This window comes from Vanellus vanellus (genome assembly GCF_965231255.1).
Source record: "Vanellus vanellus genome assembly, chromosome: 16".
Lineage (NCBI taxonomy): Eukaryota > Metazoa > Chordata > Aves > Charadriiformes > Charadriidae > Vanellus > Vanellus vanellus.
The window spans coordinates 16,142,619-16,169,508 of NC_138921.1; the positions used below are offsets into that span (position 1 = coordinate 16,142,619).

The following is a 26,890-nucleotide window of genomic DNA, read 5'->3' on the forward strand; positions in this document are numbered from 1 at the left end:
CAGTCCTTCCTGAAGATCAGGAATGTTAGTTTTCTTCACTGCAATTCAATTTAAGTGCTGTAGTTAAGGATTTGGGGAGAAAAGAATCTATATGACAGGAAAATTGAGGTCTGCAGCATGCGTGCACTGCTGAATTTTGAAGGTTAATTATTAAGAATGTAAAATTAAGCTGTGGAAGCATGGAAGGCATTTTTGTGTAAAAGGTATCTGTTTGTTTATTCATGGAATTTTTGTGCTGAGAAAGTGCTTAACACAATTAGACATTTTGTTAACATTGATTATGCAACAAAGTTAAGAATACCGCGGCTTACATTTAAGTAATTATTTAAATGTAAGTCTAGAGAACATTATGGGACGATGTTGAGTAAGGCTTTTGGAGCTATTAAACTAAACGAGTTTTGAGCAGGTGGCCTGTTCTCTGTATATAAATGAATATTTTTGCTTAAATTACTGTCCTTATTTTCTCTTGTTTGCACCCGTTTGTTCTGGTAAGGTTAGAGTTCAGTGCATCTTTTAAAAGAATGCTGTTATATGGGTAACCATTAAGTACTGGGGATAAGAATAGTAAAAGTTATTAAAATGTTGGGCTTTTATCTTGTTTTTCTCTTGCAAGTTGCTTGACAGTGACCAGGAATTATATAAGAACTTCCCTCTGGTGATATCGGAGCGTTGGCAGCAAGAAGTAGCAGAAACTGTTTATGACGCAGTAAACGCAGACACAGATAAAATTGAGGCCAGAAAAAGGGCTAAAAATAAGCAGCTTGGCCACGAGGAAGGTAATCTGTCAAATACACTTCTCTCCACCTTTTGCTACTAGATAGTAATTCATGTGTTCGAAGTTTCACACAACAGACTCTCATATTCCTGTCATTCATCAGTAATTGTTCGAATTCATTTAGTCAGTATCGTGTTTCTTAAGACGTTTCTTAATGTTTTGAAATGCAGTATGATGACATAATGTTTTGGAAAATCTTTTGTACTCTCTTTTAAAGATTATCTTGTACAGCCTTTCATTGTTTTTGTTTATGGTGTATGCTCAGAAAAAGAGTATGCGGGATTTGATTTCATGAGAGAGGAGCCGGGAAAGAAAACGGGAGGTTCTCTGCAGCAAACGTCACTTGTTTGCACGAGGATGGTGCATCACAAACTCTGAACTTTGGGTAGCAGTGTACAATTCTTTAAATAGTTTATAAGATACTTTTTTAAAAACCAAGTTCTGTTCTTGGTTACTCCGCTGCAGCCACATCAGCTCGTGTAATTAAGGCAGAATTGGCTGTGTGTGTGCCTGCGCGCACAGAAGCACCATTGCAAGCCCGGGGAGGGCACGTTGAGTCACACCGTGTTCAGGACTCTGTCCTTCCTCAACATGGCATGTCTGAAGAATGCTTTTAGGCGGTACCTTGTTTTGCATCCTAATGTTTCCTCTTGTCCCAGATTATGCGCTTGGGAAGGATTGCATTATGCATGGATACATGCTGAAACTGGGGAACCCGTTCTTGACTCAGTGGCAACGTCGTTACTTTTACCTCTTCCCAAACCGACTGGAATGGCGCGGAGAAGGCGAGTCACGGGTGAGTGAGGTTACTCTAGGGAGCAGCAGCTTCCGAGGGCGGGGAAGGCAGGTGGATTTGGAGGGAAGTCTGACAACTCGGACTCAGGCGTACCCCCCATGGAAGTAGAGTTTTGTCCGAGTAAATGATGAGTGGATTTGAGTAACTTATCTTGAGTATCGCTTTAGTTAATGGGCAGCTACACTGCACTGAGGAAACATAAAGTTGTCTTGAGAAACCTGTTTACTTTGTTTTGTTATGTTTGTAAAGGAATTTGGTAGTTCATGGTGTCGTTTTTCATTTAGGACCTCTGGACTATTTATACAAAAAAACATAAACTGGTAAGGTCATAGATGCTATAGCATTTTATTGCAAAGAAAATGCTATAGTAACTTTAGTTGAGTCCAGCTGTGATCATGTGGCAGGCAGACCATTTGTATATTTAGCTAAGTAAGGTTTTGGAATTTCAAAACATTATTCTCCTCTTACAGTCTATAGGGAAAGCTTTTCTGCAAACTGCTGTAAATGTTTGCTCCTTTGTAAGTGTTTAGCGTTTAAATAGTCCCTTTCAGCTCTTTGAAATAGTCAGTAAGATTGTCCTTTTTTTTTTTGACAGCAGTAATACTTAGAAAAAAAAAATATATGCAACTCTCTTGAGGGAAAATAATGAATATTTTGTTTGTAGGCACACCTATTTGTAGATTCTTATTTCATGCTGTCATTACTGGCTTTCTTAGCTTACATTTCACTGTCTCTGTTGAAGCAACCAAGCCCCTTGCTACATCTCCCTCTTACCTTATAATCTATCTGTAGTTGATGAGCCAGTCTTCAGAAATGAAGAAATGTTTGTGTAATGACTGTTAATGTTCGTAACTTGATTTATGTGGGTAGTCCAGAAAAATTAGAAAGTGGCTTGGTTTGATGGGCAGCAGGTTTCTTTTGAATCATCCCTCTGCTTTGTTTTTGCAAATGCTGCAGCAAAACCTGCTGACAATGGAACAAATAGTATCTGTTGAAGAAACGCAAATTAAAGATAAGAAGTGCATCTTACTGAGAATTAAAGGCGGAAAACAGTTTGTCCTACAGTGTGAGGTGAGACGCTTGTTTTTCAATAACTGTTAATCAGATTGTTTTGCATATGATGAAACGATTGAAAAGTTTTTCAGGTCCTCCCATCACGTATTGACGAAGCGTGCTTTACGAAGCAAAGCTCAGCCTAGGCAAAACTGGGAAGTTTTTTATCACACTTGCATTTGGAACGCGGGAAACCTGCAGCTATGCCAGTTTCTGTCGTGGATTTCAATGGTATTTGGGCCAAAATGAGTTCAGTTTAATAAGTAGCTACAACCTTCAAACCTTTTGAACCCACGTGGGCTTGGGAGGCCTTGTTGGCCCGTGTCTCCCTGCGGTCAGTTCCTGGTAGTGATGTTTTTGCGAGGGAGGAAGTACACAAGTCCTCAAAACATCTTGACCGCCTGTAGTTGCTGCTGCCTTGCCTGGCTTCGGCAGGGTGACGGAGAAGCAAAGGGCTGCGCGTTTTCAGTATCCAAAGTTCCTTTGGAAAATTAAAATAAGTTGCTTAAAAGTGCTGTCTAAGAGAGAAGACGCTGTTGGCAGTTTACTATGAAGTGCCAAACTACTTCTGTATCTCTTTCAGAGTGACCCAGAATTTGTTCAGTGGAAAAAAGAGCTGACAGAAGCTTTCACTGAGGCACAGAGGTTGCTGCGTCGGGCTCCAAAGTTTCTCAATAAATCTCGCTCAACAGTTGTAGAGCTTTCAAAACCACCGCTCAGCCACAGGAATAGCAATGGGCTGTAGGAGAAACAGAGAACAAAGTTCACTTAGGGACAGCTGCTTTGTGAACTTGTTGAGTTTCACGGAATCCTTATGAATTACTTTGTGCAATCCTGGACGCGGGATATGCTTAGAAAAGGAAGAATTAGATGTTTACAGCGTGGGATAATGTCAGAACTCTGTCTCTGGAGGTTGTGAAGACTGGAACAATGGCAAGTGAATTCATGCTCCCAGCAGCGGTGGAAATCACCGAGCGTAGAGGCTGGATGTTGTTCCCATGCATTCCTGCACCCTGGCGGTGTCTAAAACGTGGTCCGTTACTCTAGAACTACTGATGGAAGGAAGATCCTGTTTTCTCTGCAATACCCTTGTTTGGTGCGTACCGAGCCTGGAGGCTGAACCGGTTACTGCTGGCTGGGATGACACTTCCGTGTGCGATACCGACAAACCCCTCAACTGTGGAAGGAGCTGCAGACTTGCCATGTTGGATAACCTTTAATCTGTCGTGTTGCCATGTTCTTTCCGACCATTACTGCTGACTTTATAATACCCTTTCTCCATACTGCTGGTGATCAACAGTGTGACTCTTATGCACTTCAAAGTACTGAATTCTAACTGTCCTGTGGTTTAAATGTTATTGCTACTTCATGGAAACATTGAACTCCAATTATTCACTTGGTTTGTTGTACTCACTAATAGTAGCTACCACCGGTTTGCTTCTTCTACGTATATGCAGTACTATAACTGACACAATAGAGTAATAATTGGTGAAGAGGAATTTATGGTAGCTTCATCTAGTGCTCTGTTGTACAAATTGACTATTTTAGCACAGTTTTTAAAGAGCAGATTCCTTTTGACAAGTTTACAGTGAACATAAAGACAGTTCTTTTCCATTTCAGGTCAACTGCACTTTTTAAAAATTAAAAAGAAATTATTCAAATCCAATGCATTCTAGTGCATGTGCTGGGTTAAAATGTCTGGGTGCCTCGGTACGTACTCTGGATCACTCCTCAGTTACGGGACTTGTGGATCCTTCTCTGTTGTACACAAAAACATTAAGCGGGTGTGTTCTCATAGCGTAGATATCCCGGACTTTCGCTGTAGCTCAGCTCAGGAGGTTCGTGCGCACATCCCGTGGCTCGGCGGGCAAAAGGATTTTCAGTTTTCTTTTCTGGGGAGTTCAAACTGTCCACGTGCAAAACAGGCTGAGAATACTGAGGATGGAACTGACAGAACGAGCCGATCAAATGCCAGATTTATATTAATTCTACTTGAGACATCAGTCGTGTCATGCGGAAACTCTTGCTAAAGTAAAGATATAATCTCTTAACTGTTAGACAACTTTAAGCATGTGAAGTCAGCCTTTCCCCGGGTATTGTGGTGTTTTGTAAGAGGTAGGTCAGGGCTTAACTTAAGCTTTTTTTCTGTTTCAGTAAACACCTTCAAGAACATTTTCTGCCTAATTATGGTGGTACAACTCTCATCATCCCTAAAGACGATGGGAATTGCATCTCCGTAAATGGGAGCAGAAGTTGCACCAACAGCTTCCTCCGTCCCCCTGGTGCGCGCGGGTTCTCTAGCTGTGTCGCTGACAGATAACCACAGAGCTCTGCACCCGTTTCCTTGTTGGAAAGTACCGATTGGCAAAAATAGGAGAATTATTTTGAAGGTATTTGTTTATCCTCCTGAACACACTCGTAATAAAATCGGATGTATTTGCTTCTAGAAGTGGGAGTGGCTTAACTCTGCCTCGCCTGCGCTTTCACACGTGTGCGAACTCAGTCTTATCAGCTCATGCAGCACAAAAGGAAAAATGCGTTTTGGAAGCTACCCCGTGTGAGTCAGGCGATATCTTTTAGTGCTTTTTTTTTTTTCCCCATTTATTTTTGGATTTACTCTGTAAAAAGAGTACCAGCTTCTCTGTCGTTCTTACTGGTGAGCGATGTTTAGCATCTCAGCATCCTCTGTAAGGAGCAGTTGAGGTATTTACCGAGGTGTGGCACAGAAAATGTCTCATCTTGCTGGCGCTGCCGCCGCACTGGGTGTTGTTAAGCTTTTCCTACAATGCCACGCAATGCTCGTACTTTTCTTCTGGATTTGAAAAAAACCCCGAGATTGTGATAAAACCCCCTCTTACTTCTCATGCGACTTGTTCGTACTTTCTTAGTTCATTATCGGTTCCATTCTTCTCTCTTAGTTATTCTCTGCAGTAGCTTTTGATGCTAAACCCTTCTTGGCAGAGTTTTGCAGTTTCCGATGCAGCACTACCGTAGGTTCCGGACGCCGGTGACTGTGAGGAGGGGAGGGACGGATCCGCAGCTGGGAAGTTGTGCCTCAAAACCGTAGATATTATATGAAACGAAGGCTGTGTATTCACTTACGGAAATAGGCATATTTTGAAGCGTAACGGACTTGAGGTGTCCCAAGAACATGCGCATTAGCGTGGTGGGGTCGGGTACGCGGCAGCTGAGCTGTGCCGTCGGTCAGCACCGCTGGCCAGGGTCACATAGGAGCGGAATAGTAAAAGATTTTGTTTCCTTTAGTCGACTGATTTATCGACAATTTATAAACTCTTTATATTTGTGACTCACGTAGGACTGTGCTGTTAGGAGAGAGGGAGAGATGACTGTAGCGAAAAACTCGTGTATGCGTGGGGAAGGTTGGGATCCCAGTAACAAGGGGGGTTCTGTGTGGAAGGGACTGGATCTGCTGGTGTGGAGGGAGAGCTGGAATTCCACCCTGCAAGGCAAAGTGTTAGATACAGCTCCGAACTGATCGTTCCTGGTTTAGGTACCAAATTCTCTGAAGTTTTTTCTTGGACGAAGGTGTTGTGGTGTTACTTTCCATGAGGGTCTTCAGCTGTATGTGTAGAAAATCGTGTTGAATGCAGAGAAGATAAGGCACGGCGTTGTCTTTTACGCATTGTGGCCGCATTTGTAGGACTTTTTTTTTCTTTTTTTTTTAAATGTTCAGGGAAGTAAAGATAAAAGAAATGAGAGCGTTGGGCATCAACAGAGCTGAGTTTATGATTAACCACAGAATTTCAAACAAATTATCTGAAAGCCCTTTAAAACAAAATCGGCCGTACTGAAGAATTAAGCATGTGCGGGAATTGTTTTTTATATTTCAAAGTAGAGAATTACACGCCAGATAGAGCCGCATTAATCACTCCCTTGCCATGTCCACGTGCCTTCAGGGCTGCAGGGATTATTTTCTAATTATTCTTTGTCTCTGACGTACCAGCTGACAAACGCCGTAAGACGAGACCCTGGAAAGCAAGCGCGCGAGTGACGTGGTGGTAGAGGGATGTGTCATTTCTGCGGGAGCCGGGCGCGGGGGGTCGCGGGGGCTTTTAGGAGAGCTGCAGCTGCGTGCTGCGCGCGCTCTCGGGGAGGGTGGCATCTTTCCTACGTGGGAGTTGCTGTAAATTAACGTCTCACTTCAAGAACAGGGGGACAGCAAATTCTAGCCAAAAATCAGACTTTTATGAGTTGAAGTTTAAGTGCAGGAGGAGCGAAGCACCTGCTGCAAGCAGAGTGTAACCGAGGAACCGTTTGGAGCTGGGCACGGGCTTGGCCGGTGCTGTAAAGTGTCACCTGGGCACCGTGTCAGCTGAGGTGTCCCATCATTGCAGGTACAAATTAGGCAATTTTTATTATTCAAATTTGTTCGGTAATTATTTTGCAAATTCATGAAACTGTTAAAAGAACATTTACCCTTTTTTTTTTTTTTTAAATCCTTCATCTCAGTGTAGCCCATCCCGTTTTCTAAGTAGTAGCTTCTTCGTATTAGCTATGTTTGAGCCTTCTGTCTTGTCACCGGTCCAGCAAAGTCCGTGGCTGCGGTCTCACGAGTTGCTTCTCAAACCGCCGCTGTGAGATAAGCCCTGCTGGTGTCAATACTGGAGCTGCTCCAGCTTGCATTGACGTTCCCGGTATGTTACCCCCAGTTAGGCTTCAAAAAACAAAGACTCGGAGCACACTAATAATAGTTGGGTGTGCGGATGGGGACCTGGCAGGTAGGGAGGTGCGCGGGTGACGGCGCAGCTCTGGACAGCTTAGTCGCATTCGAATTTTCTTTAATTTCAACAACTCTCCTTTAGAAACGCAGCAGTTTTCCTTCTCCCCCTTCTGTTGGGGGGGTGTGGAGGAAATAGGATCATCGGATTGTTTTTGGTTTCAATATAAACGCAGGTGTTTGCAGTCCAGTGCATGGATATAGGAAAGGTTGTGTATTTGGTGCTAAAAACAAACCTGTTCATCCAAATTGTGATCCCGTACGAGCGGCGGCTGTTGGTGCGCGGTAGACCTGTGCGGGGTGTTGGTTTCACAGCAGCTTTGCCGCCGCGGGGGGCATCCCGCCCCCGAATCGTGATGCCCTGCGCATCACCGTTTCCCGGGTTTACAGTCCCCGATGACAGTCAGTCGGCGCCTGACCAGTGAACTACCTGTTGCTCTTTTCCTGGCAGCGGGTCGGTTCTAGGACTACATTCTTCTTTAATATCCCGTGTGTATCCGCGTAGTGCAGACGTTCGCAATCGCACCCTGGTTTCGCTGTGCCCCACACGGCAGACGGCAATGACACGGTTAATTTAACTCTGAAGTGCTCGCACTCTGAGTGTATGTGGAGGAAGGACTATTTTGAAGTGTACAGTAGAAAGTAAATAATTCTAGTTGTGTTGATTAATGTAAGGAATGAGTCAGTTCTACAAATTAAAAAACCTGAAAAGCGTATTTTGAAAAAGCATAGTATTAATTTTAATATTGTAAAAAAAAAAAAAGGAAAATATCTAAAATATACAGAGAACATATGTATATCCAAATGTCTGAGGAATTTCAAGATAATCTACTTTTGTTTTCTGTTGATTTCTATTCCATGGTGTACATATTGTGTGGATTGAACATTGGCTGTTTTAATACTATTGTTAAATTGTATTTTTATTTTGTGTTAAACTAATCATCACAGACTCAGCTTTATTTTGGTTATGTAAAGGTTGCTATGCTATGTAGGTATAAAACCAAGAATTCTATTTTAACAAAAAAGCATTTTATATTATTTATTAAATACATGTTTCTCCAACTTCTGACATTCCACAGAATTTCTGCTCCGTATATGTATAGAAATGGCAGTTCCTTTCAAGTGGGATCAGTCAGCTTTATTCTGTTTTTCATAATAAAGTCGCAGCAGTTTCCGTCAGCCCGTCCGGCGTACCCTTCTGTTACGAGCAGAGGGACTTCCAGGCACTGTCGGGACCATCTCGAAGCGCAGTGGCTCGTGAATGCAGAAACATCTGAAAAACTCTTGCAAATAAACCCCTGGGTCTGGTATTCCTAAATGTCCCCGGTACTCCTCGGCATTCCAGAGAGCCAAGCTTTTATTCACGTGAGTCTGCGCTGGGTTAACGGGAATTAATGACCTTAAACCGGGGCAAGGAATCAGCTTGATATTTGAAAAAGGTCAGACATGGGCTCAGCTATTTGCAAAGCTCTTTAATTCTGAGGTTCCTGCGGGAGCGGAGGGGAGCGCCCGGAGAGGCTGCAGGGCTCGGAGCAGGGCTGCTCGCGCGGTGCCTTCTGCCGCACCGGCTGGCGTCGGCGAGCGCGAAAATATGTGCTGGAAGCGAATTTGGCTGTCTCGGGGTGATGGCTTGGTCCTTAAAAATAGGTTTAGAGCCCATGAAGACAGGAGAGGTGTCCCGCGGAGGCGGGTGGCCGGGGCAGGTGCCGGCCGTGGCGTGGGACTGTGCCCGCGCCGCCGCCGAGGAGGGGAGTGGGCACCCCCGGGACCCCGCAGGGACCGTCCCTTGGGGGTGTCGGGATGGGGAACCTGCGCTGCCCGAGCTGAAGCCCCTCGGGAGCCAGGCCCTCGCCGGGAGTAACGGGGGACAGGCTGGGCCAGGGGGGAGCGGGGCTCAGCCGTGGCACCGCCTGGGCAGCTCCGAGCCCCCGTGGCACGGCCGTGCCTGCGCTCCCCGCCTGCGCTGAGCCAGAAGGGTTTGCCCAAGCGCTGCTACCGCTGGGCACATCTGTACATCACCAAACCAGGCACCTCCCTCCCCAGCAGGGTACAAAAATAGCACCAAATTCATCAGATAACTCATTCGCTAAAAATAATTCCAGTTGCAGTTGTGGCCTCTGCAGTTTGAGGAGTACTGAAGGTATTACAGCCCATGCTTCTAATTTCCACTGTGGTGGAGCTTGAAGCACGTACCCTTCGGGGGTTCGCTGAATGACATCTGGAGGGTGAAATGTGGCTTTTGCCGGCCGTGCCGCTGAAGCCGCCTGTTCTTGCAGGGATAGGGGGCTGCTCTCCACCCCTCCTCCCCCCCCAGTACTTCTTGCCTTGTTTTCCATTTTCCCCGTCTCCCGCCTGCCTGATCGTGTTGTGTTTCTGCGGCGGCAGAGCGGGCTGTCATGTTGGGCTGCTCAGCCCCAGAGCACCCGGAGGGAAGGAGAGGCCGGTGGCGGTGGTGAAACCGCACCGGTGCCGGTGAGATCGCGGTTTCTTGGCGTCACCCGCCAGAAACGTGCGGTGATTGGGATAGTGCCGAGTCCGGTGCGGCAAACCTGACGCGTGCCCAAGCAGGGCTGTGTTAGAAAACCTGGTGATGGGCGCGGAAAGCTGGTTGGTTGTGCAGGGTCGGGATTTATCCAGGTCTGTGTCACGTTATGTGTTGCCAAACTGGGAGAGGAGACGGCCCCGGGTGTCGCTGCGGGATTGCTGGGGCGTGGGGCTGGGGAGAGGCTGTCCCGGCTGAAGCCGAAATATTTTCCTTAAGGAAAGGGAGAGATCGGAGAGCAGGTGAGATGGCAAAGAAAAATGAGCCTGAAAAACAGAATAAAGCGAGAGCATCCTAGGAGAGGTGTTTTTACGAGCACTGCTTCAGTGACTGCATTCGGTCCCTAAAAACAAAAACAAACAAACAAACAAAAGGAGCAGATTCACATGAATAGCTACTAGTGATTTAAAGAAATCTATTGAAAGAGAACCTGTTTTCAATGTGTAATTTAATGGTAAGAGAAGCCAGTATCTGTAAATAACTTTAGATATTGTATCTATGAGAAATCATTCTTTGTTTTATGTACTTGGCTCTTTTCATATTTATTGTGCAGGGGAGGGTGCGCCCCGCACCGGCGTGTGCTGCCGCGTGTGCCGGCGGTACTTCTGTACTTCTCACAGAGACTGTCCTCAGAGTTTACAGTCCTCGGCGATTTGTGACTGATGTGCCACACTTGGTTCATGCCGCCGTTATTTTTTTATAGGATTATTTTGGCACAGCTAAGCTGCTTCTGTGTGTTGGTCAGTACAACTGCTCTCCTACGACGAGAACCCCAATAAAAACCGTCCTTTGCGTGTGTGCTGCCGCCTGGTTCTTTGGGTCTCGCCTGCCCCTCGCCGCGCCGTCCACCGGGACGGGCGGCCGTCTGCGGGGCACGGCCGGGCCGACCCCCGCGCCCCCCTCGCCCCCGGCTCCTCGCCGCAGAGGTAAGTCCCTTCGCTCGCTGGAGCAGCCCCCGTTGGCGCACACGGTGTTTGGCCCTGTTTTTCCCAGGGGTGGCTGCTGGGGGATGCGCCGGCCGTGTCCGGCCGATGGGATGGTGCCCACCGCAGCACGGAGGGCCCTGGGGGTGATCCTCAGCCCGGTGTGCCGGAGCAGCACCAGAAAAATGGCCCTGGCAGGGACCAAGAGGTGCGCTATGGGTGAGAAACGGTGGCTTTCCAAAAGCACGGTGGGGACCCCGATGGCAGCGAGCCCCGCAGACAGCCCGGCTCCCCCGAGGCTGTGGCACTGTTGGGACTATGCAAAGGATAATCCATGTCCCTGTGCTGTTCCTGGCTGGAAATGGGGTGTGTTTTATCCGGTGTTGGTAAGTCACTTGGGGCAACTCTCACTCTTCTTATGGGGAACTACAGACTAACAATCCTATTTTAGCCCCCAACAGCAGCAGGACACGGAGCTACTGGAGCGGGGCCAGAGGAGGCCCCGGAGATGCTGGGAGGGCTGGAGCCCCTCTGCTGGGAGGACAGGCTGGGAGAGGTGGGGGGGTCAGCCTGGAGAAGAGAAGGCTCCGGGGAGACCTCAGAGCCCCTTCCAGTGCCTAAAGGGGCTACAGCAGAGCTGGGGAGGGACTCTGGATCAGGGAGGGGAGCCATGGGACGAGGGGGAATGGCTTCAAACTGGAAGAGGGGAGATTGAGATGAGATATTGGGGAGAACTTCTTGGCTGTGGGGGCGGTGAGCCCCTGGCGCAGGGTGCCCCGAGGAGCTGTGGCTGCCCCATCCCTGGGGGTGCTCAAGGCCGGGTTGGACGGGGCTGGGAGCAACCTGGGCTGGGGGGGGGTGTCCCTGCCCGGGGCAGGGGGGGGCACTGGGTGGTCTTCAAGGTCCCTTCCAACCCAAACCACTCTGTGATTCTATGATTTCCATTCTCACTAACAGACCTTCCCCCCCCCCCCGCCCTCACTGATGACCACGTTGGCGTTGGCACTGCAGAGACTTTTTCTTCCCACCGATGGGAGACTATTTTGGGTGCTGCTCTCGGGTCCTTCCCCCCACCCCCCACCCCCCCCCGCCTCCCCATCCCCGGGCTGGGGGGCTCCGGGGACCCCCGTGTCGGGGCTCTGACCTGCCATCCCCGGGGGGGGTGGGGGGGGGAACACACACAGGATGGGGGACAGACGCCACTGCCCGGGGGGGCAACAGCCCGGGGTTGCCCTGTTAGCCCACAGCGGTTCCCCCGCCGCGCCGTGCGCCGGGGAGGGCACGAACACGCGTGGCGGGGGGGGGGGGGACACACGAGTGCTCAGAGGGGCCATGGCACGGGGGGGCCCCGCGGAGCCGCCGCCTCTCCCCACCCGAGGCCCCGGTGCCACCGCCGCGGGTATTTTTAGCAGTGACATGTGTCACCTCAGCTGCCGCCGCGGCGGGGGGGAGGGGGGGGGGGAGGTGCTTGCTGTCCCGCCGTCCGTCCGTCCGTCCGTCCGTCCGCCCGTCCGTCCGCCACCTCCGCTCCGCGCCCCGACGGGGTCCCGGCGCCGGCGCCCCCCGCACCCCCCGCCCCAGGTACGGCCGCTCCGGGGGGGGCTTCGGGGCGCGGGGGGGGGGGGGGTCGGGGTTCCGAACGGAGATTTTGGGGTGCGGGGGGGGCCGCGCCGGGGAGGGCTATCGGTGGGTGGGAAGGGGCGGCGGCGGCGGCCCCCGCTCCGGGGGGGCTCCTGTGCCCGAGGGGTGCGGTGGGAGCGGGGCCGGGGGGGGAATGGCCAGGGACCCCTCAGCGGCCGCGGCTCTGGGCACCCCCGGGGGCGGCAGCGGGTCCGGGGTGGCAGCCAGGGCGCCCCCCCCCCCCACCGGCTCCTGCGTGGCGACCAGACCCACGAGGCTGTTGCCCAAGTGGGGCCGCATCCTGTTCCCTGGGGGTGGGGTGGTGGTGGTGGTCCGCAGCCCTTGGTCGTGCTATGCTGTGCGCTTGGTCGGGGCACGGCCCCCTCCGTGCCTCAGTTTCCCCGTGTGCGGCGCAGGGACAGGATCCCGCTCTCGCTGGCGGGTGCCGGGTCGCCTGCCGCAGGCTCGGGGCTCCCGCTGTGCCCTTCGGGGCCCGCTCGCACCCACAGCCGCGCAGCCCCGGCTGGGGGACAGCGTGGGGGCCGCATGGGCCCCCAGTGGGAGCGAGGGCACGTGGCAGCCGGGGCTGCCGCCCGAGAAGGCAAGTGGCATTCCTCAGCCGGCTCCTGGCCGCTGCCGTGCTCCTGCCCTTTACTGTACAAGGAGATGCGGCTGGCGGTGTGCGCGGCAGGGCCGGACGAGCCCCGACCCGCTCGGTGCATGAATGATCCCGACAGGTGAAGCTGGGGTCAGCCCGAAGCGGGGGACGGGCGGCTTCCCGCGGCCACCCGGTGCCACCCAGCGCAGGGCAGCGGGGGCCCAGCACCACCCCGTGCCCCCACCTCCCCAACACCCCCCAGGCTTCTCGCCACGCCATGACATGCCGTGCCGGGGGCTGGAGGCGGCTGCACATGGCTGTGCCCTCCCCGGCACCGCCAAACGACCTGTCCCCTCCGTGCCCGGGCTGCCGCGCTCCAGCCAGTGCCGTGAGCTCAGACTGGGACAATGCCCAGCAAGGTGATGGTGCTGCCAACCCCAGTGTGGCCTCCGGCGTGGCCCTGGGGCCGGTGGGAGTCCCTGGCTAACTCTCTCCTCTCTCTCCACCTCGTGCACCCGGCGTGGCCCCGCGGCTCTCCGTACAGCGCCGTCCCGTCTCGCCGCCGCCATGGCCATCTCCTCGCGCCTCGCGCTCTGGGAGCAGAAGGAAAGTCTCAGTCCGGGGGGGGCACCAGCGGTGTTTCGGGGCTGGATGCTCACGGGCTGCCCGGGGGGGCTCCGTGCCGGGCGGGGGGACGCTCTGCAGCCAGGCTGCCGCACGCCTCCGGCCTCGCCGTCCCCTCGCCTCCCTGCGCACGCTGCTCCTGCTGTGTCTGTCCCTTCGCAGCCTGACTGTGCTGGTTTGAGCGATTTTGCTGCCGCTCGGGGCACGCGGTTCCCTGCAGGGCTGAGCCTCGTGGGGCGTCTGCGGGGTTTGGCGCTGGCGCTGCTGCGTGGTGGCACGGCTGGGGATGGCTCCCTTCGCTGAGGGACCTGCGGAAAGCAGGGCTGGCTTTCGACTTGGGGCCCGGCATGCAGGAGGTCCGCGTGTGGCCGCAGTGATGCCAGGAACGGCTTCGTGACTCGCGGCAGCCGGGACGGTTCCTCCCGTGGCCATGGCGGAGGTGCTGAGCACTGGGCAGAGCTGGCGGCGCCCGCAGGCTCCTCGCGGCACCCAGCCCTTGGCGGGGCGCGGAAACGTCGGTGCTTCGCAGTGGGGCTTTTCTTCTCGGTGCTTCTCCTCCTGCTCACCACAGCATCCCCAAAGCAGCCTGGCGCTCACGGGTGGCCCGCGGCAACCTGCCAGATGCCCGCGGCTGGCCCCACCGGCAGAGCGGGGTGCCGATGCTCTGCTGCTCGTGCCGCTAACGCGCCCGCAGGGCTGTCTCTGCCGGGGCTCCCGTCCCTGCGCCCTGCCCCGTAACCCCCTCTCTGCTCCCGCAAACAGATACGGGACGAGGACCGGGGGCCGCCCCCATCTGCCCCCCCGCTGCTGCTGTCGGTCATCCCCGGGGGGTTCATCAAGCAGCTCGTGCGGGAGACCGAGAAGGAAGCCAAGGCGGCGAAACTGAAGAAGGAAACCAAGGCGAGCGCCAAAGAGGAGGTGAGTGGTGATGAACGCCACGCAGCGCCACGGCCTCCCGCCTGGCTGTCCCCGTCTGTCCCCAGCCCAAAGCCCTTCCCGTTCAAGGCACCACGACCCCAAACTTCTTTTTTTTGCGCGAGGTGGGTTGTAGAGCGAGGCCCGGGCTCACAGCACGCCGTCGGCTGCGGCAAGCTGCGGCCCCGGCCGGCCACCAGCCTCGAGCAATTAATGCTGGAGACTTCATTAACGCAACTTGCCGTTCCTGACTCGCTTAATGGGAAGGCGAGTAATTAAGTAGAGCATGAGGCTCTCCGGTTCGGCTCACTGAGCGCAGGAAGGGGAGTGCGTGGGGCGTCCCTGGGCACGGCACTGAGTGGTGACCCGGGATGTGGCGGGTGGAGGGGCGGGATGCAGCTGAGCAGAGGGGGGAGGAGGAGGAGGAGGAGGAGGAGGAGGATGCCACCACCAACTACAACTGTGCGGCCGGGTCCAGGCAGCCACCTGTGACCATCAGCTGAGCCCCGGGCGAGCGGGTCTGGGCTGGAGCTGCGTGTCCTGCCAGGCGGTGCTTGGCACGGGCATCCCGCTGTGGCTGCGGCTGCGGCTCCTGGGGCCGGGGTTGGGGTGGCGTCCCTCACCCAGTCCCCGTCGGACCCGGCTCCTCTCCTTTGCTTGGCAGCCCGCGGGGGAGGACGGCGAGGCGCGAGCCGGGGACGCCCCGGCTGCCGCAGGAGAGGCGGTCAGTGCGGGGCAGCCGCTGCAGAACGGGCTGCACGCAGAGGGGCAGGGGGGCGAGGGGGTCCCGGGCCCCCCACGCAAGGACCTGCCACCCGGGAAGGCTGCAGCAGGGGCCATCCCCAGCAAAGCCCCGTCCCCTGCGCCTGGCCCGGCAGCGGCGGCCCCCAAACCGGCGGAGACCTCTTGCCCGGAGGCTCCCAAGGCGGCGAAGCCGTCGTGCCCGGAGGAGAGCCCCAAGGACCCCCGCCCGGGGGGCAGCCCCCCGGCTCCGGCCCCTGCACCCAGCAAGGGCCCCCAGCGCTGCAGCAAAGTCCCAGCGAAGGAGGGGGACGCACTGAAGGAGACGGGCCCCGAGAGCCCCAAGAAGGAGAAGGGGGCACCCCCCAGCCACGAGCAGCCCCCGGCCAAGGCGAGAGCCAAGAGGGAGCCGGGGCCGGTGAGGAAAGAGCCGGAGAAGATGAAGAAAGACGTCGGGGGTGGCAAGAAGGAGCCAAGGGAAATCAAAAAGCCTGGAAAAACTACAAACAAGCCAGAGGGGCTCAAGGAGGAACCGGGGGGGATCCCAGAAAAGTCCGAAGATGTGGTAAAGGAGGTGGGGAAGGCGAAGGAAGAGCCGGGAGAAAGTAAAGAGGCGCCGGGAGAGAGCAAAGAGACGGGAGAGAGCACGGCCAAGGACCAGGTACCGTGTCTGCAGACCGGCCGGGCTGCTCCCCAGTGTCTTTGGGGCGCTGATGCCATTTTCTGGTTTCATGCAGCTCTTCCCGTTCCCGTGGGCTCGGCTGGGGGTGGGGGGCAGCGGAGGGGCAGGGGTTCTGCCTGGGAGCATCGCTCCCCATGGGGCAAATACAGTTTGTCCGGCGCAGTTTTCTGCCGGTTCCTGCACGGTTCCCCTCTCTCCTCCCGGCAGGCTCCGAGGGACGTTTGGTACGAAGCGGAGAAGGTCTGGCTCGTCCAGCAGGATGGATTCACGCTGGGTAACTTACCTTCCTCTGCTCTCGCTTTCCAGCGCCGAAGATACAAGCTGTCCCCAGCCCGGCCGTGGGTCGGGAGCAGGGTGGGCGCCGGGGGCTGTGCCGGCGCCGTGCCGCAGCCATGCCCCCGCGGGGCTGTGGTCGGAGGTGGTCCCTCGGGAGGTCCCCGTGCCACAGCCGGCTCTGCCCAGCGCCGCCTTGGCCATGCCGCGCCGGAGGGACTCATCGGCCTCTCGTTGCAGCCACGCAGCTGAAGCCCGACGTGGGGACGCCCGAGCTGCCGGCGGGGAGGGTGAGGGTGCGCCGGGAGGCGGACGGCAGCGTCACCGAGGTGGACGAGGACAGCGTGCAGCGGGTGAGCCCCCTCCTCGGTTTTGGCTGGTGCGGGGGACGGGAGCCCTGCCCGCAGCGCCCGGTGCGTGGCAGTGCCCAGGCAGGATTAGACCCAGGGCAGCCCCCGTGCTCGGGCCATCGTCCCCGCCTGGATGTCCTCGTGATGCCGGGGTGCCGGCGGGCTCCGGCACAGCCTGTGCCACCACGGCAGAGCTCGAGAAGGGGGGTCTGGCTCTCTTGCTGCAGACCAACCCCCCCAGCCTGGATTACGCCGAGGACCTGACCGCGCTCGTCAGCCTCAACGAGTGCAGCGCCATGCACACGCTGCAGCAGCGCTACGGCGCCCGCCTGCCCTACACCTACGCCGGGCCCAGCCTGGTGGCCATCAGGCCCCGCTGCGCTGCCAGCCCCACCGCGGGGAAGGTGAGCGGGGGGGACCGCGGGGCGGACGGCATCTCCCGTGGGAAGCGCTCACCGGACCCCCCGTGGGGACAGTGGCGGAGGGCGCCGGGCGCCGCGGTGCCGGCAGATGGCACCGTGGGACTGTCACAGGGCGGCGGGGATGCTCCGGCCGGGGGTGCTCGGAGGACGCTCGGGACTGGGGACACTCGGGGATGGGGATGCTCTGAGGACACCGGGGGCTGGGTATGCTAAGGGCTGGGGGTGCTTGGGGCTGGGGAGGCTCTGAGGACATTTGGGACTGGGGACACTTGGGGCTGGGAATGCGTTGGGGCCAGGGATGCTCTGGAGGATGCTCACGACTGGGGATACTCAGGGCTGGGGATGTTCTGAGGACACCGGGGGCTGGGGACACTCAGGGATGGGGATGCTTTGGGGCCAGGGATGCTCTGGAGGATGCTCATGACTGGGGATACTCGGGGCTGGGGACACTGGGGGCCGGGGACACTGGGGGCCGGGGACACTTGCAGCTGGGCACCGCTCCCAGCAAAGGAGTTTTTCTGGTTTCCCCGAGAAAATCACTGTGTTGCTGTGACCGCGCTCCCCGAGCAGGCGGGGGGGGCCGGGGCCAGGGAGGGAAGGGGCCCGGGGTGTGGGGCCCAGCAGAGCTCTTGCTCACAGGCAAGCTGGAGCGGGTGCTGCTGTGGGTTCCCTGGGTCGGTCCCCAACTGTCCCCAACGGGTGCAGCCAGGCGAGGCTGGGTGGCCTTTCCCCTTCCCCTGCGAATCTCGGGGGGTTCTGCGCCCTGGGGAGAAACCGTCACCCCGAGTGTGAACGTCTTCAGGATTTTCTCTGTAAGAAGCCCGTTTTGGGATGTGCTCTCCCACTCTGCCCGCAGGTGTTCAAGGGGAAGCGGGACAGCATGCCCCCCCACATCTGCTCGGTGGCCCAGAGAGCCTACAGGAACCTGCTGATGCAGCGGCGGGATCAGGCCATCGTGCCCCTGGGGCGCAGCGGGGCCGGGAAGACCACGTGCTGCCAGAGTGCTGTGGAGTACCTGGTGGGCACGGTGGGCAGCGTGGACGGCAGGGTCTCAGGTACGGGGCCGGGCGGGCGCTGCGAGCTCTGAGCCCCGGCAGCGATGGCCGCGGGGTGCTCGGTGCCGGGCAGAGGCGGCGCGCGGAGACTGCCTGTGCAGGCTGGGGAGCGCGCACAAACGCGAAGGTGGTGCTCTTTCTGTCCGATGGCCTCCGTTTCACCCCTTCCCGGTCTGGCTGATGCCCCTTTGGGGTGGCTCCCGAGGGCCGGGGGGAACTCGGCCGCACGGGCTGGGGGGGCGCAGGGCTGCAGGCGGGGGCAGGCGGGCGGCAGGGCTGCGGGTGCTCCTGCCTCTTGCCCATCCCAGACCCAACAGATTCGCTGTTTTGACAAACACCCGAGTGAGCGCTCGAAGGGAACGACTTGCGTGCTTGGGGCAGCGCTTTTCCCATCTGCTCAAGTTACTGGTGACACGAGAGGAAGCGCTGTTGAGCAATTGGTAGCTTTAGAGGGCAGGTTTGGATTTCGAAGGTCTGGGCGAGCTCCGGGCACACCGTGCTCTTGCGAAGGGCTGACGAACAGCCTGGCGCAGGGTGAAGGTGCAGGCAGGCTGGCACATCCCCTTCCCACCAGTGCACACATGCTCTTGTGGCGCTGGATTGCTAACCCCGTGCCCAGCCGGTCCCTGTGCGCTGGGACAGACCCCCGGGAGGAGCAGGCAGAGGTGCAGCCACAGGAGAAGGCTCCTCCGGTGCCTGTTCGCAGCCCTGAGGTCATGCTGGTGCAGCAGCGGTGGGGTCTGGCTCTCTCCCGGCGAGCGCCGGAGCGATGCGGGGCTGCAGCCACCGCCGGGCGGCTCAGAGGGCTGCCGCTGCTGGTTTTGCAGTGGAGAAGATCCAGGCGATGTTCACCATCCTGGGAGCCTTTGGGTCAGTGACCACCGGCCACAGCAGCTGCTCCACGCGCTTCTCCATGGTCCTGTCGCTGGATTTCAGTGCAACCGGGCGGATAACCGCTGCTCACCTCCAGGTACCCCACGGGCCGTGTCGCCTGGGGAGACGGGAGGGCTGTGGCTGAAACTGGGGGTCCTCAGGACGGGGGCGAACAGCCCCTGTGCCGCGCTGCCCGGCCAGGCCGGGCGAGAGAGGAGGGATGCCCCTCTCTGCCTCTCCTGGACCAAAGGTGCCGAAGACGCAGGGGCTCTGTCAGCCGCGTGGCAGCGTCCCCACAGCCCCCCACCCCCTCCTCCGGCGGGGAGAGCAAAACCAGCGCTGGGATGAAACGTTTATGGGGAAATGCATAATTCAGCATTTCATTAGCAGCACCTTACCCGTCAGCCGTGAGCAGGAGCATCTGGGGGCTTTTATCGCCATCGCTCTTATGCAAAGGCGCTTTAATCGGAGCTGCGCGAGCCCCCAGGCCTCGGCTGCTGGAGGAGGGGGCTTGAGCCCCCTCTGCTTGTGGGGGACACCACAGCTTCTCTTCGCTGCCCCACTGCTGCCCCTCCTCCGCCCCAGGCACCCCAGGGAGCTGGTGGCCCAGCGTGGCCGGGGGCCTTGCACAGGAGTGGGAGCGTGCTCCTGGCAGCATTTGGATCCGGACCACTGGTACCCTCCCGGGATGCTCGTGGGAGGACAGCCGTGCTGGGGCTGGAGGCTGATCTCGGCTCCTCTCAAGCCCAGGCGGCAGCTGCGGCAGAGGCTGTAGCATCTCTCTGAGAGCCATCGCGTCGCCCGGAGCTGCGGGGGTGGGGAGGGACCATGGCTGTCGCACCCATGTCCTGAAATGTCATCCCTTGACGCACACCGGGGGCACGAGTCGGCCCTTGCTCGCACGCCCTGCGGCACGCAGCCCTGGGCTGGAGGAGCAGCCTCCAAATCCAGCCGTGGCCCTGCGAGGAGAAACCCAGCCCCTCCCTGGCATCTCCCGGTAGCATCTCCCCGTCTCCGGGTGCCAGGCTCCCCTCTCCTCCCTGCGCGCCCGCCTGCCCCGGCACACCGGCCACGGCAGGGGCTGTCGCTCACGCCTGCCTCCGCTCCCTCCCCAGACCATGCTGCTGGAGAGGGGCCGGGTGGCCCAGCAGCCCCGCGGAGAGAGCAGCTTCAACGTCTTCCCCCTCATGCTGGCGGGGCTGGACGCGGCACACAGGTGGGTGTGCGGCTCTCGCGGCACCGGGCGGCTCCGCTCCTCGCCTGGCTGCTCGTGTGACGGTACCCCCGTGGCACGAGGGGGTCCCCCGTGATTTATGCCCACGTTTGCTCCAGCAAGGTGGTTTTTGAGACCTCTCTGATAAGAGAGAGACTGTGAGGGTGATCGCACTGGTGATGCTGCAGGGATTTTTATATATTTATATATTAGAGATTTTCTAGGAAACGGGCATTTTCGGGTGCTTTGTTTTCCCCACCGCTAAAATGGAAATGGGGCTGATCAGAAGAGGCAGAGGTCCCTCTCCCTGTTTGCTGCTGGCTTTCCCCACAAGCTGCGCATCCCCGGGCTGCCCGGGCAAAGGGCCCGGCTGCGGCTGCTGCCGGTTCCGTCCCCCTGCGCAGGGCAGAGCCACGGCGTCCTTTCCCGACAAAGCCCCTCGGACATCGCTGTGGCGGCAAAGGGGCTCCGTGGGGGCTGGGCTGGGGCAGAGCACCAGGGGCGCTCCCCGAGGAGAGGGCAGGGGGCCTGGGGGGCGCGGGGGGCAGGCGAGGAGGGAGCTTGAGTCTCATTTGCTGGAACTGCTTCCAGGACGATGCTGCACTTGCACCAGGCGGCTGAGAGCAACTCCTTCGGGATCAAGCCCTTCTCAAAGGTAGGGAGAGATGCGGGCGCCGCGCGGCCGCCTGCAGCGGGATGCTGCAGCGCACACCCTCTGTCACCCCCCGTTAGAGGATGTGTGGGGTCCGTGGCTGCTGGGAGACTCAGGATGGTGCCGGAGGCGCGTGGAGGGAGAGAGCGGATGCTGGGGGGTGAGGCAGGGTCTGCCCAAGCAGCCTCCAGCACCTCTCCGACAGCCCCACGGCAGCAGGGGTGCTGCCAGGATCGGGGCTGCCGCTGCCTGCCATCTGCACCCGCGTTTTGGACACCCCCAGGTGCCCCAGGGATGGGTCCTGATGCTCCGGGGTCAACAACCCCCACTGTTTCCCCGTGGCAGTGACTCCTGGGGGCGAGCGCATCCTTTGGAGAGCCCAGAACGGGAGTTTTAGGAGCTAAAAGCACCGCAGTTGATTTCCAGCACCGGCTCCTTTTTAGTCTGAGCCGTTTGCAAAGATCGGGCACGTTGCCCACGAGCCAAAGCGCTGGGATGAATCGCAGCAATTTGCAGTTACATCATCTACTGATGAATTCAATATTCAATCTTCATTAGGAGCCAGTGCTCCGCTCGGGCAGCCAAAGGGATCGGCTGTTTGAGTAGCAGCTCTCGCGGAGGGCACGGCGAGGTACTGCGGGTCCTCGCTCTGCTGGTGCAGCAGCAGATTTGGGTTCCGAGACAGGGTTTTACCCTCCTTTTGCAGCCCCCGATTCCTGCGGGCTCCCCATCCCAGCACAGAAGGTTTTCCCGCTGGGATGCAGAGGGTCGGCAGGAGCCGGGCAGCGCCGGCCCCGGGCAGCGCCTCTTCAGTCCAGGGCGTGTGAGCTCTGCAAAGGGGACATGCGCTGTCCCCACCACCGCTTCTCCTCCTTCCCAGCGATGTTCCCCACAGCACACACGTGCCCCCGAAAAGCCGGGCTTGGCCGTTTGGCTCAGCGCGGCGCGGTTGCCCGAGGAGCACCCAGGGGGATGGGGATGGGGTGCGGAAGGATGAACCCCCCAAAAACTCCCCGGGGGGCTCAAATCCTGCGCCGCAGCCTGGCTGTTGGTGGTGGGTTGTACGCGTGCTCTGGGACCAGCCCAGCAGGAAAGCCAGAGCGCTTGGGTTGGGTTGGAGTTTGGGGAAATTTGTCGGGTTTTCCTTTCTGAGCAGTGCTGTGGATGCTGAGACTGAAAATTTAATTGGCGGCTTCCCAGCGCTCATCCCCGCGGGCGGTGGGGATGGATACCCCCTGCTGTGACACCGGTGCCACAAGTATTTGGGGTATTTTTTTGAATCTGGAGAAATCCCAGACCTCAGCTGTATTTTCTCATTAGTAGCCACCCCGTCCGTAGGCCTCTGCAGGAGCCGCCATCCGTCAGACCAGGCAGGCTGGTCCTGGCCAAGGCAGGGGTGCTGCCAGCCCGAGCCTGCGTGCGGTGCCTGGCCCCTGGGCTGCATGTGCCTGCACTGAAAATCCTCAGTTTAGGGGCGAAAAAGCCCTAATTTTGTGGTGGGGCTGCACTTATTAAAAAAACGGCCGGGGCCGCAGTGTTGGAGGAGGGCAGATGAGGTGGTGCCGGTGGCTGGAAGCGGCTCAGCCGTCCCCAGCGCAGCCGCGGGCAGGTGCGTCTGGCGAGAAGCGAGAAGATGTATAGCGTCTGTCATCTCCAGCGGCTGCTTAACGTCTCTGTAGACACTCCTGAAGCGGGAATTATGTGTGGTTGTATGACGAGGAGACGTACCCAGGCTGGCTCCTAACTCCAGGCTCTCGAGGAGCTTCCCCCGTTGCTGCCCAAACTGATCCTAAGGTCCCCTTATTGCCCCTTCCTTGCCAGCCATATGGGGTTTGTGCGCCCTCTTGCGTGTATCCCTCTGTCCCCCTCTCCCCAGCGCCGGCGGTGCTCTGGCAGCGGCAGAGAGGTTTCCCCTCCCGTCTCTTTCTGCCTGCAGCCCGAGGAGAAGCAGAGAGCCTCGGCGGCGTTCGCCCAGCTCCGGGCTGCCATGGCCACGCTGGGCATCACGGCGGAGGAGCAGGCGGCCGTCTGGCGCGTCTTAGCTGGCATCTACCACCTGGGAGCCGCCGGTGCCTGCAAAGGTAAGGGGGGCTCCTGCCTCTCCTTTTCTTACACCCCGTCTCGGTGCCGGGGGTTCGGGGAGGGCGAGGAAGCGTGTCCCGGCGGCGTTCGGAGCTTGGGCGCGTTGCACACCAAGAGGCATTCGGGAGCGATGCTCGCCCGGAGGCCATAGGGTGCCCTGAGCTCTCCGTTGCCCGCGGAGGAGCTGGGCGACGCTGCGTGCCGGTGTCCTGCCCTGCGGGGGCTTCTGGAGCGGGTCCGTCCCGTGGCCGCGTGCGGAGAGGAGGGGGGCTGCGGGGCATCGCCCGGTCCCTGGCCTTTGGGAAGCAGCGGGGTGGGTAACGCCTTTGTTGGCCCACTGTCCCCACTGTCCCCGCGAAGGGACAGCTTCAGGTAGCAGTAATCGTACCATCTCTTGCGTGCCGAATACGGTAACTGAACTATGATAGGATGAGGCTGGATGAAGATTGTATTCATAAAGCCTTTGTTAATACGGGCATGTAGAAATTGCCTTATCCCTTATAAATTACTTTAAGATGTGCTCTAACCCGTTTTAGAGACAGCCACATTGATTTACACACTTCAATTTATGAGGGCTGCGTAAAGGCTGCTATAAACTGAGCCGTAGACATTTATAAATGTCTCTGCAACATGTCATAACACATCTTATGGTAATTTATGCCATTAATCATTTATTAATTATTTTAAAAGGATGAATGCTGTCGTCACTTACAGTGAGTTCTCTTTCTCCTTCTCTCTGGTGCTCTCTTCCCCCATCTCCACCTCCCCTTAACGCCCTTCCAACTTCCCCAAAAATGACCCTGCTGTCCCAGGCTGAAGTGCGTGATAAGGCTCTTGGCAAAACCCAAGAAAGTCCTTCTGCCCTGAGAGTTGTCAGGAGGGCGCGTTTTGGGGACGCGTCTCGTTTTCGGGATGACCGGCAGACGGAGGGACCCTCACGGTGCTGGCCACGGAGGCTCTGCTGGGGGAGCTGCGCTGGTTTGCTCACACTTACTGAATATTCTGTCCCCGGCGCCCTGTAAGTCAGCCTAGGAGCGAATCAAGTGCTATACTCAACAAATCTTGCCGCGGTTATTTCGGCATGAATAGGAATGTTAATAGCGGGCCCAGGCAGGGCGGGCGGCTTCGGAGCAGCCTTGGGTACGGGATTAACAACCAGAGCATGTCTCGGCGTCGCTCACTCTGGTATTGATTCCCTGATCGTGCGTCAACAAAAGGGGAGAAATGAAAGGAAATATGGATAAAAAATGGATCAAAGCAGGATGGAGCAAAAGTCTCGGTGGGGGCGATGACTCTTTTAATGTGGTTAAACCTGTCTCCTGATAGCCATCTCTTCCCTTCTCCTTTCATGCGCTTTGAAGTTGTATATTCAAAATCCTCTCCTTGAAATCTCACCGAAGGGAGCCTCGTCGCTGGTTTTTCGCTTGCATTCAGGAGCGCAGCCGGGGGCTGCAGCCGCCGTCGCAGCCTCTGCCACCGCCGTCCCTGCGATGGTGGCCCCGGCACGTGCCGTGCCGCGGCTGCTGAGCCCCAGCACAGGTTAAATGCACTTTTTTTTTCCCCTCCTGCTGATGGCTACCGTATCGTCACAAATTCAGTTTGTCCAGGAATAAAACAGGAGGGAATAGCATCATCTCTCTCTGGCTGAGAGTGGAAAATACATTTGCAGTGAGAAAAACACCGAGAAGAAAAGGTTGCATTTCAAAAGCCGGCGCCGTCCTGGTGTCAGCGTTTCCCATTGCCTTTGAAACACGTTAGAGCGGCTCTTTTTGTGCGAAGCAGCCTGACAGCCAGAGGCCAGCGGGGCATCCGAGGTACCCATTCACCTGAGTGCTTCTAGTCCCCTTTGTGGGCTGCAGAATATTACATATTTTCATTTATTCATTCCCTCTTTAACCGGGAAGGAGGTTTCGGGCACGGCTGGGGTTCGGCATTCAGCTTGCTCTCAAGCTGGCCGTTTTGCTGACTGGTATAAAGATAAAGCATGGCGGTACCCTGCTTGCTGCGGGCTTCCCACCGCCTGCCTTTAATAGAGGCGACTGGGTTTCCAGCAGCCGCAAGTCACCGCACCGACGTCCTGCCGGCGCTGTGGGCGGCTGTGCGCCGTGGCTGGGAGCCAAGCGCGGCTCCCCCCGCGCCCGCCGATGCACCAGGCAGCAGCTGCAGCAAACCCAGCAGCCCGAAGCCCTGGGATGGAGGGAAAGCACAAGGGCAGAGGTGCAGGAGCGGGGGCTGGAGCCACTGCTCAGGCTGGGGAGGCTCTGAGCCCCCCCAAACCCTGCAGGGGTGAGCGGCACCAGGGCAGCATCCTGCATCCGCCGCCCTCCCGCGTCGCCGCGCGGATGGGGCCGGTCCCCTGCGGCGGCAGCAGCCCCGACGGCGGAGGGATGGGAGCGCCCAGGCAGCCAGGGGGGATTTGTGGGGTCCAGCAGGGGACCCCCCCAGCAAGTCGCACAGGGTCAGTGCCCGAGCTGCGGGCAGCTGCGGGCTGCGGGCTGGGTCCAGCACAGCCCCGCCGCCGCAGCGTCCTGCCCTCGGCAGGCAGGAGGAGCGGCATCCCCGTTTCAGACGCAGGGAACCGAGGCATCGAGCCGTTTGTGAGATGGGTTTGGGTGATGCCGGGGCTGGAGCTGAAGGAGGGGCTGAGCACTGGGGTCCCACGTGCCGGTGCGCAGTGCCCGGCTGTGTCTCTCCGGGGCGTGCGGGCAGGTGGGGCCGGCGGGAGCAGCAGGGATGAAACCCCCTGCAACGACCTTTTACTGCTCTGAAATGGAAAGTTTCCTGGAGGGCTGGAAGCCATTTAGCCAAGTACAGTAATGGGGACGTCCATGAAAACCTGAGAGGGAGAGCACCTGGCAGGATCCAACGGGCATTAATTATGCAGCTTCTGAGCGCAGATGTCAATCAGCGGTGGACTCGGGTGACTTACTGCTTTCCCACCGGAGCTGAGAAAAAAAGCCTTAAACTGCATTATCGCTGCTGTTTTACAGCCTCTGAGATGTAGTGACCTTTCCTTAATTGATGTGGGAATGACACTGCGTTCTTAGTTCCACCCAAGCTCGATGCCCAGATTTACCCTAATTTTTTATTGCTGCCCGTTGCTAAAAGGAGGAGGGAACAGCGCATCCGTAATTAGCACTGCGCCAGAGATTCCCGTTTGGGACAAACGCGTCCGTCCCTGGGGTGGTCACTGTTGCAGAGAGAAAAATGCACCGGTGGCTCCGGCGCGGTGGGTGGGATGGAGCCGCGGTAGTGCCGCCGGCGCTGCCCGAGTGCAGAGGACACAAGTTTACGAGAAAAGCGCGGGCATCGGGGCTTGTGGTCCTGGTGCCACTCGCGTGTTCCCTGGCACCGGCTGCGGTGGCCGTGCTGCTGTCGGGGGTGAGGAGGAGAGAGCGGGACCGATGCGGAGAGCCTCTGCCCCTGCTCCAGCCTCGCTCTGCCTTTGCAGGGAGCTGTGCCGGGGCTGGTGCCCAGCGGTGGCGTTGGGTGTAGTTAAGCCACCGGCTTGGCCTCAGCTCGGTGCTGCGGGTGAGCGATGGGCCACCGCGCTCCTGCCGGGAAGGGCTCCTCTGCTTTCCTGCATCGTTCAGCAAAGTGATTCTCGGAAAGGATTGCGTTGGGGCCGGCCTCTCCATCTTGCCAATTTCTTTTTTTTTTTTTTTTAACTCTCCGTTAAAGTCTTTTGCGCCCCGGCGCCTGCCTTTCCGTGCCGTAGAGGCAAGCGCGGGTGATTTCGCCTGCTTTGCTTTCGGTAGGATGGCGGCTCTCTGCACACCTTATGTTGCAGCCCTCAGGAGCAAGAGTTCTGCCCCGGTGAAGCCCCACGGCTTCACGGGAAACACCTAAACCGAGGTGGCGCGGTCTGCGGGGGCCGGGTCTCAGGGTGGCGAGCACCCTGCCACAGCCCTCTGTACGCTGGAGGATGGCCTTAGGGTCTCTTTGCCCCAGGCACGAGGATTT

General features: G+C 57.7%; 2 protein-coding genes across 5 annotated transcripts in view; both read left to right on the top strand.

Annotated features, from left to right (window-relative positions):
- GRK3 (G protein-coupled receptor kinase 3) overlaps positions 1 to 4,278 on the top strand; it is a 72,913-nt gene extending 68,635 nt beyond the window's left edge. The window contains exons 18-21 of the mRNA XM_082491731.1: positions 614 to 776; positions 1,435 to 1,571; positions 2,529 to 2,642; positions 3,208 to 4,278. Coding sequence (XP_082347857.1) covers positions 614 to 776; positions 1,435 to 1,571; positions 2,529 to 2,642; positions 3,208 to 3,369 — 576 coding nt within the window. The 3' untranslated portion in view covers positions 3,370 to 4,278. The remainder of the gene's footprint in view (positions 1 to 613; positions 777 to 1,434; positions 1,572 to 2,528; positions 2,643 to 3,207) is intronic.
- An 8,019-nt stretch (positions 4,279 to 12,297) lies between these two features.
- MYO18B (myosin XVIIIB) overlaps positions 12,298 to 26,890 on the top strand; it is a 78,976-nt gene continuing 64,383 nt past the window's right edge. For all 4 annotated transcript variants that reach the window (XM_082491697.1, XM_082491700.1, XM_082491698.1 and 1 more), the window contains exons 1-12: positions 12,298 to 12,408; positions 13,590 to 13,649; positions 14,430 to 14,587; positions 15,249 to 15,986; positions 16,215 to 16,281; positions 16,521 to 16,633; positions 16,858 to 17,034; positions 17,909 to 18,107; positions 18,935 to 19,077; positions 20,096 to 20,196; positions 20,785 to 20,848; positions 22,782 to 22,926. In XM_082491697.1, the coding sequence (XP_082347823.1) occupies positions 13,613 to 13,649; positions 14,430 to 14,587; positions 15,249 to 15,986; positions 16,215 to 16,281; positions 16,521 to 16,633; positions 16,858 to 17,034; positions 17,909 to 18,107; positions 18,935 to 19,077; positions 20,096 to 20,196; positions 20,785 to 20,848; positions 22,782 to 22,926 (1,942 nt within the window). In that variant the 5' untranslated portion in view covers positions 12,298 to 12,408; positions 13,590 to 13,612. The remainder of the gene's footprint in view (positions 12,409 to 13,589; positions 13,650 to 14,429; positions 14,588 to 15,248; positions 15,987 to 16,214; positions 16,282 to 16,520; positions 16,634 to 16,857; positions 17,035 to 17,908; positions 18,108 to 18,934; positions 19,078 to 20,095; positions 20,197 to 20,784; positions 20,849 to 22,781; positions 22,927 to 26,890) is intronic.